General features: G+C 44.0%; 1 protein-coding gene across 1 annotated transcript; it reads left to right on the forward strand.

Moving 5' to 3' along the window:
* Positions 1-12050: 12050 nt before the first annotated feature.
* LOC142486958 (uncharacterized) lies at positions 12051-13565 on the forward strand. Its single transcript, XM_075585562.1, has 2 exons — positions 12051-12150; positions 12514-13565. The coding sequence occupies exons 1-2, from the start codon at positions 12054-12056 to the stop codon at positions 13563-13565; spliced, it is 1149 nt and encodes a 382-aa protein (XP_075441677.1). The 5' UTR covers positions 12051-12053.
* The last annotated feature ends 260 nt before the right edge of the window (positions 13566-13825 follow it).

Consider the following 13825-nt stretch of genomic DNA (forward strand, 5'->3'; position numbering starts at 1 on the left):
GGTGGGTCAGTCAGTGCATGTGGGGGTGTGAGTGGGTCAGTCAATGCGTGTGGGGGTGTGGGTAGGTCAGTCAGTGTGTGTGGGGGTGTGGGTGGGTCAGTTAGTGCATGTGGGGGTGTGGGTGGGTCAGTCAGTGCGTGTGGGGGTGTGGGTAGGTCAGTCAGTTTGTGTGGGGGTGTGGGTGGGTCAGTTAGTGTGCGTGGGGGTGGGGGTTGATCAGTCAGTGCGTGTGGGGGTGTGGGTGGGTCATTCAGTGCATGTGGGGGTGTGGGTGGGTCAGTCAGTGCCTGTGGGGGTGTGGGTGGGTCAGTCAGTGCGTTTGGGGGTGTGGGTGGGTCAGTCAGTGCGTTTGGGGTGTGGGTGGGTCAGTCAGTGTGTGTGGGTGGGTCAGTCAGTGTGTGTGGGGGTGTGGGTGAGTCAGTCAGTGCGTGTGGGGGTGTGGGTGGGTCAGTCAGTGCGTGTGGGGGTGTGGGTGGGTCAGTCAGTGCGTGTGGGGGTGTGGGTGGGTCAGTCAGTGCGTGTGGGGGTGTGGGTGGGTCAGTCAGTGCGTGTGGGGGTGTGGGGGGGTCAGTCAGTGCGTGTGGGGGTGTGGGTGGGTCAGTCAGTGCGTGTGGGGGTGTGGGTGGGTCAGTCAGTGCGTGTGGGGGTGTGGGTGGGTTCAGTCAGTGCATGTGGGGGTGTGGGTAGGTCAGTCAGTGCATGTGGGGTTGTGAGTGGGTCAGTCAGTGCGTGTGGGGGTGTGGGTGGGACAGTCAGTGCTTGTGGGGGTGTGGGTGGGTCCGTCAGTGCCTGTGGGGGTGTGGGTGGGTCAGTGAGTGTGTATGTGTCCAGCTGCAGCCAGGAGCGGGGTGTAACTTTGCGCACCATCTCTCTCTCCCCCCCCTTAAACAAATTCTGCACACACACACACACCCCCCCCGCACGCAAATTCTGCACACACACCCCCCGCACACAAATTCTGCACACACACACACACCCCCGCACGCAAATTCTGCACACACACCCCCGTATGCGAATTCTGCACACACACCCCCCGCGGGGTATATGCGCCCGACACGGGCATGAGTGACCGAGCCGCTGTGCCGCGTGGGTTGTGCCCGGGTTTGCGCGGTGTGCCACCGCTTCCTGCGAGCGCAGGGGGCCCAGCGAACACCCGCGTCAGTGGAGGGCTGAATGGCGCCGCTGCCAATGGGCGTTAGGAGTGTGTGGGTGGAACGATGCCGCTGCCAGCCGCTTCTGCACGTGTGGTGTCCGTCAGCGGCGCCATCACAACTGCGCATGTGTGGCATGGCAGCGGTCGTGGAACCGTTAGGCGGGGCTATAGCCGCCGCATATGTCAGCAGCCGGGTGTGTGGGGGTGGGGGGTGTGTGTGGGGGTGGGGGGTGCAGTGGCGATTAGGAGCGGCGCCGGCGGTTATCGCCGCCGCATGTGACAGGGGACGTGTGAGCGAAGTGGCGTCCATTACGTGACGTCACTTCCGTTTCACATTTCGCCCCCCATCTATCCAGTTTTGTTCTATCAGGACTAGGTGCCACGAAAGAAGTTTCACTTCAAAAAGAGTGGTCCAGGCCAGGCATGGATCGACAGTGGGGAAACTTTCCAGGATTGCATCTTCACTGACAAGTCTACTTTGTCGCTGGAGAGATTTGCAAGCTTTGCATTCCACAAAAAAGGCCGCATATCTTTGAAGCCGCAGCCAAAACACCCCGTGAAGCTGTATGTGTGGGGTGCCATCTCTAGGCGTGGACCAGGATGCATTGTCATCTTTGAAGGTAAAATATATAAAATATAATGTAGCCTTATGCACTGTACTTTACTAGTGTAGCCTTACTGTATGCACTGTACTGTACTATTGTGCAGTTTTTTGAGCACTTTTCTTTTCTTGCTATAGGAATCATGAATAAAGCTTTCTTCCAAGACAACATTGTCCCTGAGACAATGCAATACATCACACGCGAGTTCCGGAATGGTCACCAATTCTACCAGGACAACGATCCGAAGCACACCGCGTCAACAGCGCATATCCTTGAGCGCGGTATCAACTGGGTGAAGACGCCAGCGGAGTAAGTGCGGTAACCGTGTCTCATTTGTTTCCCACAGTTTTTACTGTGTACTGTATCTCTTAAACTAATTGTCCTTTTTTTCCAATGACAGATCGCCAGACTTCAATCCGATCGAAATGGTCTGGCATCAGCTGAAGAACCATATCCGGAAAGTGGTGAAACCCTCCAAAAAGGACGAGTTGTTGAAAGGCATAATGAGTTTTGGGAATGATGTACTCACCGTGGAACGCTGCAATAAATATATAGACTATATTGCCACTGTGTTGCCCATTGTGATCGCGCATAATGGGCAAGCATCAGGAATGTAGTACTGTGCTCTAGTATTGTAAGTACAGTATGATACAGGTAAGTATGGCACAGATTTTTTCTTTCCCAATAGGCAGAGTATACAGTAGTTACAGTTTTTTCTTTACAGAGAGAGCAGCACCAGCCATCAGGTTACAGTACATAGTATTTAACAGTAGTCAGAGTATACAGTAGTTCCAGTATAGACTAGTTTGACAGTACTACAGTAACTAACTGCTCCATTTTTTTCTTTCCAGAGAAAGCAGCACCAGCCATGTACAGTAGTACTATACAGTACGCACATAACTGCACTAATTTTTTTTTCTTGTCGTTTCAGGAAAAAAGGGTGGCCTGGGGGGAGGTGGGGTTTTGTGTCTAGTCTAATCTGTTTGTACAGTCAAATGTACAGTATATAAACAGCAGTAATAATGTACACAAAACCTCTCCTCTCAATGAACTACTGTACTGTACACAGATTGAGGAACAAGATAAAGACGGAAAAAATAATATTACTATATATATATATATTATACATTACAGTATATTATTAAATAATATTCTTATAAATGTGCATAAGTCATGTTTCCCCATGTTTTACAAATGTTTTCTAAATGTTTATCCAATTTCAATCTGCCAGAAGAATTTAATAAAGACTGCATTATGTATTATTCATGGTTATTTTTATATTTGTATTTTTTGGTTCCTGATAAAATAAAATAAATATTTATTTACTTTCCTGCTAATCATAATCATTGACAACACCCCCCCCCCACACCCACAGTACACCAATGAATAAGAATTAATGACAATACAACATGAATCAATTAATGTTTTTTTTAACTCTCAATTCTCACAATGCTGTGCAAATCAGATTTAGATTTCAAATTCGAGAAGGGATTTTCCAAAGCGTTACCGTAAACAAAGCATCAAAGGGTTGGGGGGGGGGTTGGGTGAGTCATGTGCAGTAATCAGCTAGCTCCCATCGTAAACAGGATTACATGCAGGCGCAGTGAGGCTTTGTAGCTCGGCTATGGACGGATTAAGAACACAATGGCAAGATTCAGAAAATTAACGACTCTGTGGAGAGGGGGTGGGGTTGGGTGACTCATGCGCAGTAAGCAGCAAACTCCCATCTCAAAGAGGATTAGAGTACACGCAGGCGCAGTGAGATGATTGACGCTCGGCTAGGGACGGATTAAAAACACAATGACTAACTTCAGAAAATTAATGACTCTGTGGAGGTGTCTGTCGAAAAAAGTTTGTGTGTGCGTGGGGGGAGGGATGAAGGATTAGTTGTGCAGCAGTTCAAAGAAATTACATACTGTAGAGTAGAGTACAGTAATTTTAAAAGGCAGTTGATCATAATAATTTGATCAATAAACCCCCAAATACAACCCCCAAATACAGTACATAAAAAGCACAGAAATCAACCATGTGCAGGCAAACGCACAGATTGAATATCGTAATATGAGAGGGAGTGGCTCAGTGAGTAAAAGACAGAGTGGCACTGAGAGTTTGAAGCAGTGGAGCCTGGTTCAATTCCCGGTGTCAGCTCCTTGTGACCTTGTGCAAGTCACTTTATCTCCCTGTGCCTCAGGCACCAAAAACATAGATTGTGAGCTCCACGGGGCAGGGACCTGTGCCTGCAAAAAGTCTCTGTAAAGCGCTACGTTAGCAGCGCTATACAAAAACATGCTATTATTATTATTATTATTATAATATCAAATTCGTCTGTGCAAATCAAATTCGAGAAGGAATTTTCCAAAACGTTGCCGTAAACAAAGCCTCAAAGCTCCCGTCTCAAAGTGAATTACACGCAGGCGCAGTGAGGCTTTGTAGCTCGGCTATGGACGGATTAAGAACACAATGGCAAGATTCAGAAAATTAACGACTCTGTGGAGAGGGGGGGGTTTGGTGACACATGCGCAGTAAGCAGCTAAGTAGCTCCCATCTCCAAAAGGATTACACGCAGGCGCAGTGATGCTTTGTAGCTCGGCTATGGACGGATTAAGAACACAATGGCAAGATTCAGAAAATTAACGACTGTGGAATTTCAAATCCTTGAGCTAGCGTTCGTGGGGGATGGGGCTACAGGGTACAGCTGCATGAAGTTCAAAGCTAAAGACATACTTTAATTTCAAAAGGCAGTTCATCATAATAATACACCCCCAAATACAGTACGTAAAAAGCACACAAATCAACCATGTGCAGTCAAACGCAAAGGGTCGCAGTCAAAAGCTACAGCACAGATTGAATATCGTAATACAGTAAGATGGTTTTTGCAGGCTTGTGGAGAAAAAAAAAAAATTACAATAAAATTTTTTTTTAATTTTTTTTTGGTCACTCACTGTAACGATGCACGTAACACGCCCCCTGCGGCGTGTCCTTCCTTACCTGTTTACTTCTGATCGCCACCCTCTAGCTGCGAGTCAAGATCCTGTGTCTTTAAGGATTCTGAAGCAAGCAACGCCATCTTGCTTTCTGGCAAACCCTGCCCTCTTCCTCCTGACAGGAAGTAAGCCTCTCTTTGACTTTCTCTTTGTATTTAGTCTTTTGCTACCAGCCCTGGTGCCTGCTAGTACTCATCTCATACTGTTCCTGCCTGGACCTCCTTGGGACCTTTACTTATCTCCTATGGATTCCAGAAGACTGGGACAGTCACTCTTATACTATTGAGGTTAGTTTATCGTCGGGTAGTGTAGGTACCTGCTTAGTAGGGTTCACCTTGACGTGGTAGCAGGCTTATAATTCCTTGGCCAATGGATTAGACTAAGAACCCTTATGTTATGTTTAGTTTCGTGCACCTTGCTGTTTCTGTCACTATGCCTTTAAGAAGCCTGGACGTTCTCCAAGAAGCAATCCTTCTCTGGATGTTACCTTGTGCTCTGGACTCCATGTTCATGTTCCATGTTTCCTGGTTTCCCTATCCAGACTCCTGTGCTGAAGCATTGACTTCCAGCAACCCCCGCGTTGGTGCCTGAGAGCGCACGCATTCCCGCTATGCTGTCAGAGCGTGCGCGCGCATGCAGCTGGATCACTTGTGTCTCTGAGTAGGCACCGCACCTCCGGATGCGTCGCGCATTCTCATGCGCGCGGCGCGGTCACGTGACCACGAGCGCCGATCCCAAGCTACGCGGCAACTTACTCCCTTCGTATCCCCTGCGGCCTCCCCACCTCGCTGACGGTCCTTCCCTTTCTTCCCTGCGCTTGTGAGGAGAGCACAAGCGTGACACTCACTCAGGCAAACGTGAATACAAAACTAACTAAAAAAAAAACTCTCTACCAGCGCTTGATCCAAGTGATAGACTAATTGGTGTGATAACAACAATTGTGTGATTACAATGTGATTACATATGCAGCCAAGGGGGCAATAAACAATGGATTGTTCAAATCCAATACCATACAGATACAAATACAAAAAATGTCCCCGGCGCAAAGTGTGGTGATGATAATTACAGTACCATATCGAAAGACAGTCCTGTTTGAAAAGTCAGTCCTGGTAGTAGAATGATTCATCAACAATGTGAGGTAGATTTTCCTCTAGGCGTGTTCCCTTATGTTGTCTGCAATAACAGATAAAGAAAACACACCATTGCGCAGTATACAGACTCAATTGCCCCAACCTGAAGAGGAAAATCCCTACTTACAGGATATTTTCTTGTTCATTCGGGGGAGAGAATCTGTTCTTTGGCTCTCTTCCTCCACCTTGATCTCCACGGGCCCCTCGTGGTTCCTAAGGTGGCTCTCTTCAACTCAGTCTGCGTGGTCCCAGTAGCAGCATACACCGCAACAACCGTGTTTGGAGAAAATTGAAAGACAGCCTAGTGTACTCCGCAAATTTTTTTTTTGCTCACTCACTCAGGCAAGCAGGCAGTGGTGAGCGAAGATACAGGCGCATGCGCAGTAAATTCCTGCTGTCAAGCAGGAATGTGATTGAAACCAGACACACGTTCAAAGGAATGGTGTGGGAGAGATGTACTGCATTGCACAGAAGATAAGAAGTTGAAATACCCTGCAGTGCAGTTAATTACCCTGAGCGAGGGGAGAGTGCTGTATATGCCAAAATGTGACACTGTTACAGTACTGTACACGCCCATGCGTTTCAACAATTTTCAAATGAGACATACTGTACAGCAGCATAGCACTGCTAATGCATGTATACTTTAAATATACAAATTTACAATTACTGCACGTCAGTACACAGACTGTGTACTGACGTAGGTTGAACCGCGAAGGTATTAGACTTCCAAGACAACAGCTCGCAAACGCCCCCCCTGAGTTTTTACATGCATTGCAGTATGGCAGACAGCGAGAATAAAATGCTAATATCACGAGCGCGAAAATAACGCAGTTCACTCCGGGTGAAAACGACAAAAAAACGCTCCTAACCGGGATAATCTGAGAGCCGCGGATCTAGCCGACTTAGACTCAGGTCGGCCGCTACTGTATATATAATAAAAAATATAAGTGGTGTTACTCGTAATTGGACTTGCATTAACAGTAAGGTACTTACAGACATAGCACCATTTAATACATCTCGATCAATGAGTTGTGAAATGTGTAGGGTGGACTTGTGAGGTGCAGTAAAGCAGAACTGGGATCTGGCTTGGGAGACAGAGCCTGTGATGCCATCATAACGAGACTGGCAAGGATCATAGGCACACAAGGAGAGTAGAGATGCTGATTTAGTCCTGCCACACAGAGCACCCATAGGAGCCAGACATACTGTGATCTACTGACTTTGAAACAGTAGGGAGGCTATCCCTAGTGTAGTAATTTATTCTATTTTTAATTTTGTTTAAATGAAATAGTTTAAGTAGTTTTTACGTAGTTTCCAATCATTGCACAAGCCTTCATCCAACATTAGGGGAATATCCCTGAGGACTAATTACTCACAGAACCCAAACCACATTGAGGGAAGTCTTGAAGTCTTCACTGGGAAATAGTTTTCCATATTCCATAGGCTTGATACAAAGACACATAGAATGTGAGTATACAGTTGTGTGAAAAAGGAAGTACAGGCATACCCCGGTTTAAGGACACTCACTTTAAGTACACTCACGAGTAAGGACATATCGCCCAATAGACAAACGGCAGCTCGCGAATGCGCCTGTCAGCACATCCTGAACAGAAGTAACTGATCCCTACCTGTACCGAAGCTGTGTGCAAGCGAGGAGACTATAGAGCCTTTTACAAATGCGTTATTTACATCAGGTATGCACATATATGACGATTGCAGTATAGTACATGCATCAATAAGTGGGAAAAAGGGAGTGCTTCACTTTAAGTACATTTTCGTTTTACATACATGCTCCGGGCCCATTGCGTACGTTAATGCGGGGTATGCCTGTACACCCTCTTTCAATTCTATGGATTTTACATATCAGGACATAATAACAGTCATCTGTTCCTTAGCAGGTCTTAAAATTAGGTAAATACAACCTCAGATGAACAACAGCACATGACATATTACTATATGTTACTGATCCTTTAAAGCATCTTTGATAACATGATAGATTAATAGTACATTCAACAATGAAGAATAAATATGTACACTTTACTTTTTGGCATATCCATGCATATTCAATTGTAATTGACCACCTGATTTACAGTAGATAGGGGGGGATAAAAACATAACCTTAATAGCTCCATTCATTTTGTCAGGCAATATTTTTCTTAACAACTGAGAATGTAATTTGTCTATTGGCCATAAAGATAAAGCACATAAAACGGCACGACCTAAAAACTATTGTTGACATCCATTCTCCTTGGTATCTACAGTAGGGGAAACTGGCAATAATTACACCCCTTTCCTGTTTTCCATTTAAAATGTCATTTCTTTTTGTAACTGCTTACATTTTTTGACGCATCATGAAATTGAATAATAGACTCGGTAGACCAATGTTTAATTCCAATACTTTTAATTATTATTGTTATCATTATTTTTTAATGTCAGAAAAATAATTACCTTTTAAGTTTACCATCCTATTAAACAATCTGAATTACAGGGCTTATCTACTTGACTTGTATTCATTTTTGTGCCTTCTGTGGTTTAATAGAGAACAACAATGATTTGGATTGGCACTTACATATATTGCAAAGTATAAAAAATTATTTAAAGCCTCAGTGTAGCGGGATTCAACTCACTTTTATTGCAGAATTCGTTTTGGAGAATTTTTACAGGAATCAAAAAGAGGGGTTAAACCTAATCTAGACATCACAGCTCTCTAGCACAAACATGACCACGTTTGGACCCTGAAACATTGCATTGTTTGTGCTAGAGAGCAGTAAATGTGTAGATTTAGTCTCACTCCCCCTTTTTTTGGTTAAAATACCTCAAAAAAACGGATTCCTCAATAAAAGTGAGTTGAATCCAACTACACTGATGCTGTAAGTCTTTCTTCTTTTATATATACTTTGCTGCAATATATTTGAGTCTATATATATATATATATATTTGGTATTTTAACCAAAAAAAGGGGGAGTGAGACTAAATCTACACATTTACTGCTCTCTAGCACAAACATGTGCTAGAGAGCAGTAAATGTGTAGATTTAGGGCCTCATGCAGTAAGCGACGATTATGTGAAATCGGCAAGCTTATCGATTAGTCATGTTATTGGCGTTTTTCCCTCTCCGTATGCAGTAAGTGCCGAATACATTCAAAATCAACCAGAAAACAAATCCGCCCACTCTCACGATGATGAGCCGATCACACACAGGTGTATCGGCGTGCGTGGCGGGGTGCTGTTAGGTTGCACAATCACAAATCTTGCTGAATCAGGCGAAACAAGCATGTTTTTGATTGCGCGCCATATTTAAAGGCAACGTGTACTGCTAATCATTCTCTGTGTTGTTGGGAGTGAGAGAGAGAGAGAGACGCACAGAGCTGGACGATTGAAGATTTGCATATTGACTGAGAGACTTGTTGTGTATTGGGTGAGCTTTGTCCTTTGTTGTTTTGTTTACATCTTTGTCTTGTTTTATATGTGGAAGTGGGTCGTGTGATTGCCTGTACATTTATTGTCTGTTTTTTGTGAGTGCTGGAAGTATGCCCGCAAAGCGTGGGAAGAGTGATGCTGGTGGGAGTGGGAGTGCTACTCGTGGGAGTACGCGTCGGAGTGAACGTACTGTTCAGGGGAGTGATGTTGCTGGTGCACCGAGTGGTGTTGCTGGGAGTGGGAGTGCTGTTGCTGGGAGTGGGAGTGCTGTTGCTGGGAGTGGGAGTGCTGTTGCTGGGAGTGGGAGTGCTGTTGCTGGGAGTGGGAGTGCTGTTGCTGGGAGTGGGAGTGCTGTTGCTGGGAGTGGGAGTGCTGTTGCTGGGAGTGGGAGTGCTGGTGCTAGGAGTGTGAGTGCTGGTGCTAGGAGTGTGAGTGCTGGTGCTAGGAGTGTGAGTGCTGGTGCTAGGAGTGGGAGTGCTGGTGCTGGGAGTGCTGCTGGTGGCGCAGTTGCTGATGGGGTGGATGGTGGTGGCGTGCTTGCTGGTGGCCAGCTTTTGGAGGCTCTTCCATTGGAAGAAGGAGAGTCCAGTCAGCACCAGCCAAGCTCTGACCCTAAACCTGCTCGGAAAAAACGTGTGGAGAAGCCACGTAATCCTCGCTTCAATGACCAGGAAAATAGGGCTCTTGTCACTGGCATTCTGGAGCACTATGACAGTATATATGGACATTTAGTAGGTAAGTGTAACTTTACATTTATTATTCAAATACATGTGATCCTAGGTCATCTGAGTTTTGTTCATATGCAAATATGGGTACACAATATCTTTCTATGTTCATTAGTGTGGAAACACAGCTTTTTATCATGCCTTACAAGGACAAATAAACACAGGCGGTCAATTTGCCAGAACTGCATACAATATGAATGCAACCTTGCTTACATGTATAGGTTTAGTAGTGAATGCTCATGTGCTGCACATATTACACATAAAACAGCATGTTTGCTATCTCTTGGAACAGCTAGCAGTGTAGGAAACTGGTGCTTATATTATTATTCATTTACCTCATATCTTTTATATGTTTTTCAAGGGCGGACAAGTGCAGCAAGCAAAAAAGAAATGTGGGACACAATAGTCATTGGTGTCAATGCCTGTGGGAATAGTGTCAGGGACAAGTATCATTGTCGGAAAAGATTTGATGATATTAGGTCCAAATTGAAAAAGAAAATACAAGACCAACGCGTGCATGCTACTGGCACTGGAGGTGGGCCCACACCACAACGTCTCATATTGACTCCATTGGAGGAGCTGCTTCGGCCAAAATTACTTACCGTCGTCGTGGAAGGCTTGGCTGGTGACCGTGACATTGGAATTTATCCGTCACAATTTCCAGCAGGTGATAAATATTACTGTACTAGGCGTGTCGTTGCTTACAGTTATTTTGCATAGTTACACTGCTTTTTATACTGTCTTCACAATATAAGCATACCTGCATCTATATATGTATATGTCTGATTCTGTATATATATATCTCAAAATAGACATATATGTAGTAGTCCTACTAAAAGCAGTAACTAATATAGCACGTGCCATTGCGTGCTCATTTACATGTGAATTCCCAAAATGCATAGCTGCAGTGGAAGCAATTGATGGTGGGCGAAGATGGGGAACAACAGGGTAGTACACATGTGTAACACATGTTAATCAGAAATTATTACTAGCTACAGGTACAGAACAGAAATATGTATCATATTATTGTGTATTTTATTGATTTTACTCCGACAAACATGACATTACTGCCTATTTTAAGCATGCATCAAAGAAATTGCATGTAACGGCCTACAAACATCACTGGCACTAACACATCTATAGTTGCTTATGAAAAGGTCCATTTTTGCTTTATGTCATATACAGACAGCATAATGAGGCACACGTATCATATGTTATGTCATTGTTTTCATAACTTAAACACTGCAGATGACTACTTAGCTCATCTACCATTGTGTTAAAGCAGCTGCAATTAATATCTCATCACAGCATACACTTCAACAGAGGGGGTGGGGTTCAGCACACACACTAATTACAGCCTCATTTCACGGTCAACTTAGTTCACACCATTTGCACCTGTTTCAAGTCATTGAAAGGTGTGGCTGATTAGGCTTTTTGGGGAAGGGAATACCTTTCTTACAACCTGAATAGCACAACTGAAGTTAATCACACTCATTTGAAAGCTTAACTCTAGCTACTAAATGCCCCAACAACTCATTACTTATCAAAGCGTACGTCACACATTAGTTCACTCATATCTATAGTTGAACTACTATGAAAGACACATTATCACACACTGCATGTGTTGTCTTGTTGAGTCACAGCCACATTCAGGTGTGCCACATCTTCGATTAATGTACCACACATATCCTCTACCAAAAACAACACTTTTTGCAATATGACCACCTTCATGATAACCATTGTGAATGGTCATCTCATGATAGTTATGTACATTATGATACTGATATCACTACACAACATATGATTTTTATGTACTCATTTAATCTATTTATCCTCACGCATTACTGCAGAAACATAGTATGTTGTATGTTAGGGAACTCAAAAATTCTAAGTACACAGGCATGTACAGTGTTATTACAACTATTTATGTTCACTTTCACACACATTTTCGGTTAAGGAACTGATGTTGTTAGTTAATCATAAATACAGAACATACAATAAGTGTTTGTTCAATATTTACACATGTAAATGTAAAACTTATGTTATTGTTATATATAGTTGCCCCTGGAGGACATGTGTCACCTGAGATGGAACAAGTGTCTTCACCTGGGTCAGCCAGCTCAACACTACTAGAAGGTGAGTGTATCATTTGCTGGCCATATAATATGTGCTCTTCTATATGTTATGTTGTCATGTGCATTATTTGTTTTGCACATCTTCTTTAAATAGGATTACTTAGTGTCAGTGAAAATTAAGTGTAAGGCAACATGTATTGTGTTAGTGATGTTAATTATCATGTAGGACTTCTGAGTTTAGAGCAACTTTTCATTCATTCATATTTCATACTGAGTCCAAACATTATTCGTAAGTCAAGGTAGTTTTTAATGAGGTTATAAAACGTATGCTAACATGTTAGGTGTTACTTAGGACACAGTACAATTACATAGTAACACAGCATACATTAACATGCCATTTAATAATGTGTACATTTCTTTTTAGAACATCATGGTGATGAGGATGATGAGTATGATGAGGATGACGCCACAGAAGAGACTGAAATACAATCATGTGACCATGAAGAGGTGCCAATAGAAACTGTTGTACCGCCAAATCGTCCATCAACTTCCACATACGATGCAATTGTAGCTTCAGAGGGAAAAATAGTGGACGCAGAAAATCGTCGCCATTCAGACATGATGACAGTGCTGGAAAGGATGATTGGACTGCAGGAAGAAACAGTATCACAATTGGCACATCTCCACAGAGTCTTCATTGAAGTGCCTAAACAGTTGCAAAAAATCAACACCTCATTCGAAGCATTAGTTGTTCAGCAAACACAAGCTAATTACTGGAGAATGACTAATGTACCACAATTCAACACCTCCCAGCCAGGATCTGTTCATGCAGGTCAGTTTTCACCACATTCATCTGATATTCATTCTCCAGGCCCAAATGTTACCGGTCAAGTAGCAGACATTGCTGTGCAGGTTCCTGATGACATCCTACCGCTGCCATCTGTACAAATTCAGCAGCAGACACCTACAAAGGAGGCGACAAAAACAAAACAAGACACACATGAAACAGACCAACCATCACTTGTGCAGTGTCTACCAACTTGCTCACATGTGTCACTGGGCACAAGCCCTGTCCGTGAACAGTCACTACCCAAAAGCCCTGTAGGTGAGTCGCTGCCCAAAAGCCCTGTAGGTGAATCGCTGCCCAAAAGCCCTGTAGGTGAGTCGCTGCCCAAAAGCCCTGTAGGTGAATCGCTGCCCAAAAGCCCTGTAGGTGAATCGCTGCCCAAAAGCCCTGTAGGTGAATCACTGCCCAAAAGCCCTGTAGGTGAGTCACTGGCCACAAGCCCTGTAGGTGAGTCACTGGCCACAAGCCCCGTAGGTGAACAGTCACTGGCCACAAGCCCTGCCCGTGAAGTGCCAGAGGCCACTCAAAGTGGCTCTGTTGTGCCTAAAGTTGGTGGCAAAAGAAAAAGGAAAATTCAAGAGACAACAAGCAGGCCTGTTACTCGCTCGCAAAAGGAACAAAAAAAATAAATGTTATAATTCAGAAAATATGTCTTTGGCCTTGTTTTGTTGACTTCAGATTATCTAATTACTATTGTATGTATGCTGAAGACTGTGTTGTTTCCAAACTTTCAACTATGTTCTTGTACACGTGAAGTTTTGGAAATGTTAACACTCATAATTAATTGTGTTATAAATATTTATGTTGTAATCGTCTGTTCAGTAATGGTCCACCAGGAGCCAGTTGCTAAGTTTAGAGAAGCTGCCATTGACTTTGCAGCAAAACATTG

Source organism: Ascaphus truei, chromosome 1, assembly GCF_040206685.1.
Source record: "Ascaphus truei isolate aAscTru1 chromosome 1, aAscTru1.hap1, whole genome shotgun sequence".
NCBI lineage: Eukaryota > Metazoa > Chordata > Amphibia > Anura > Ascaphidae > Ascaphus > Ascaphus truei.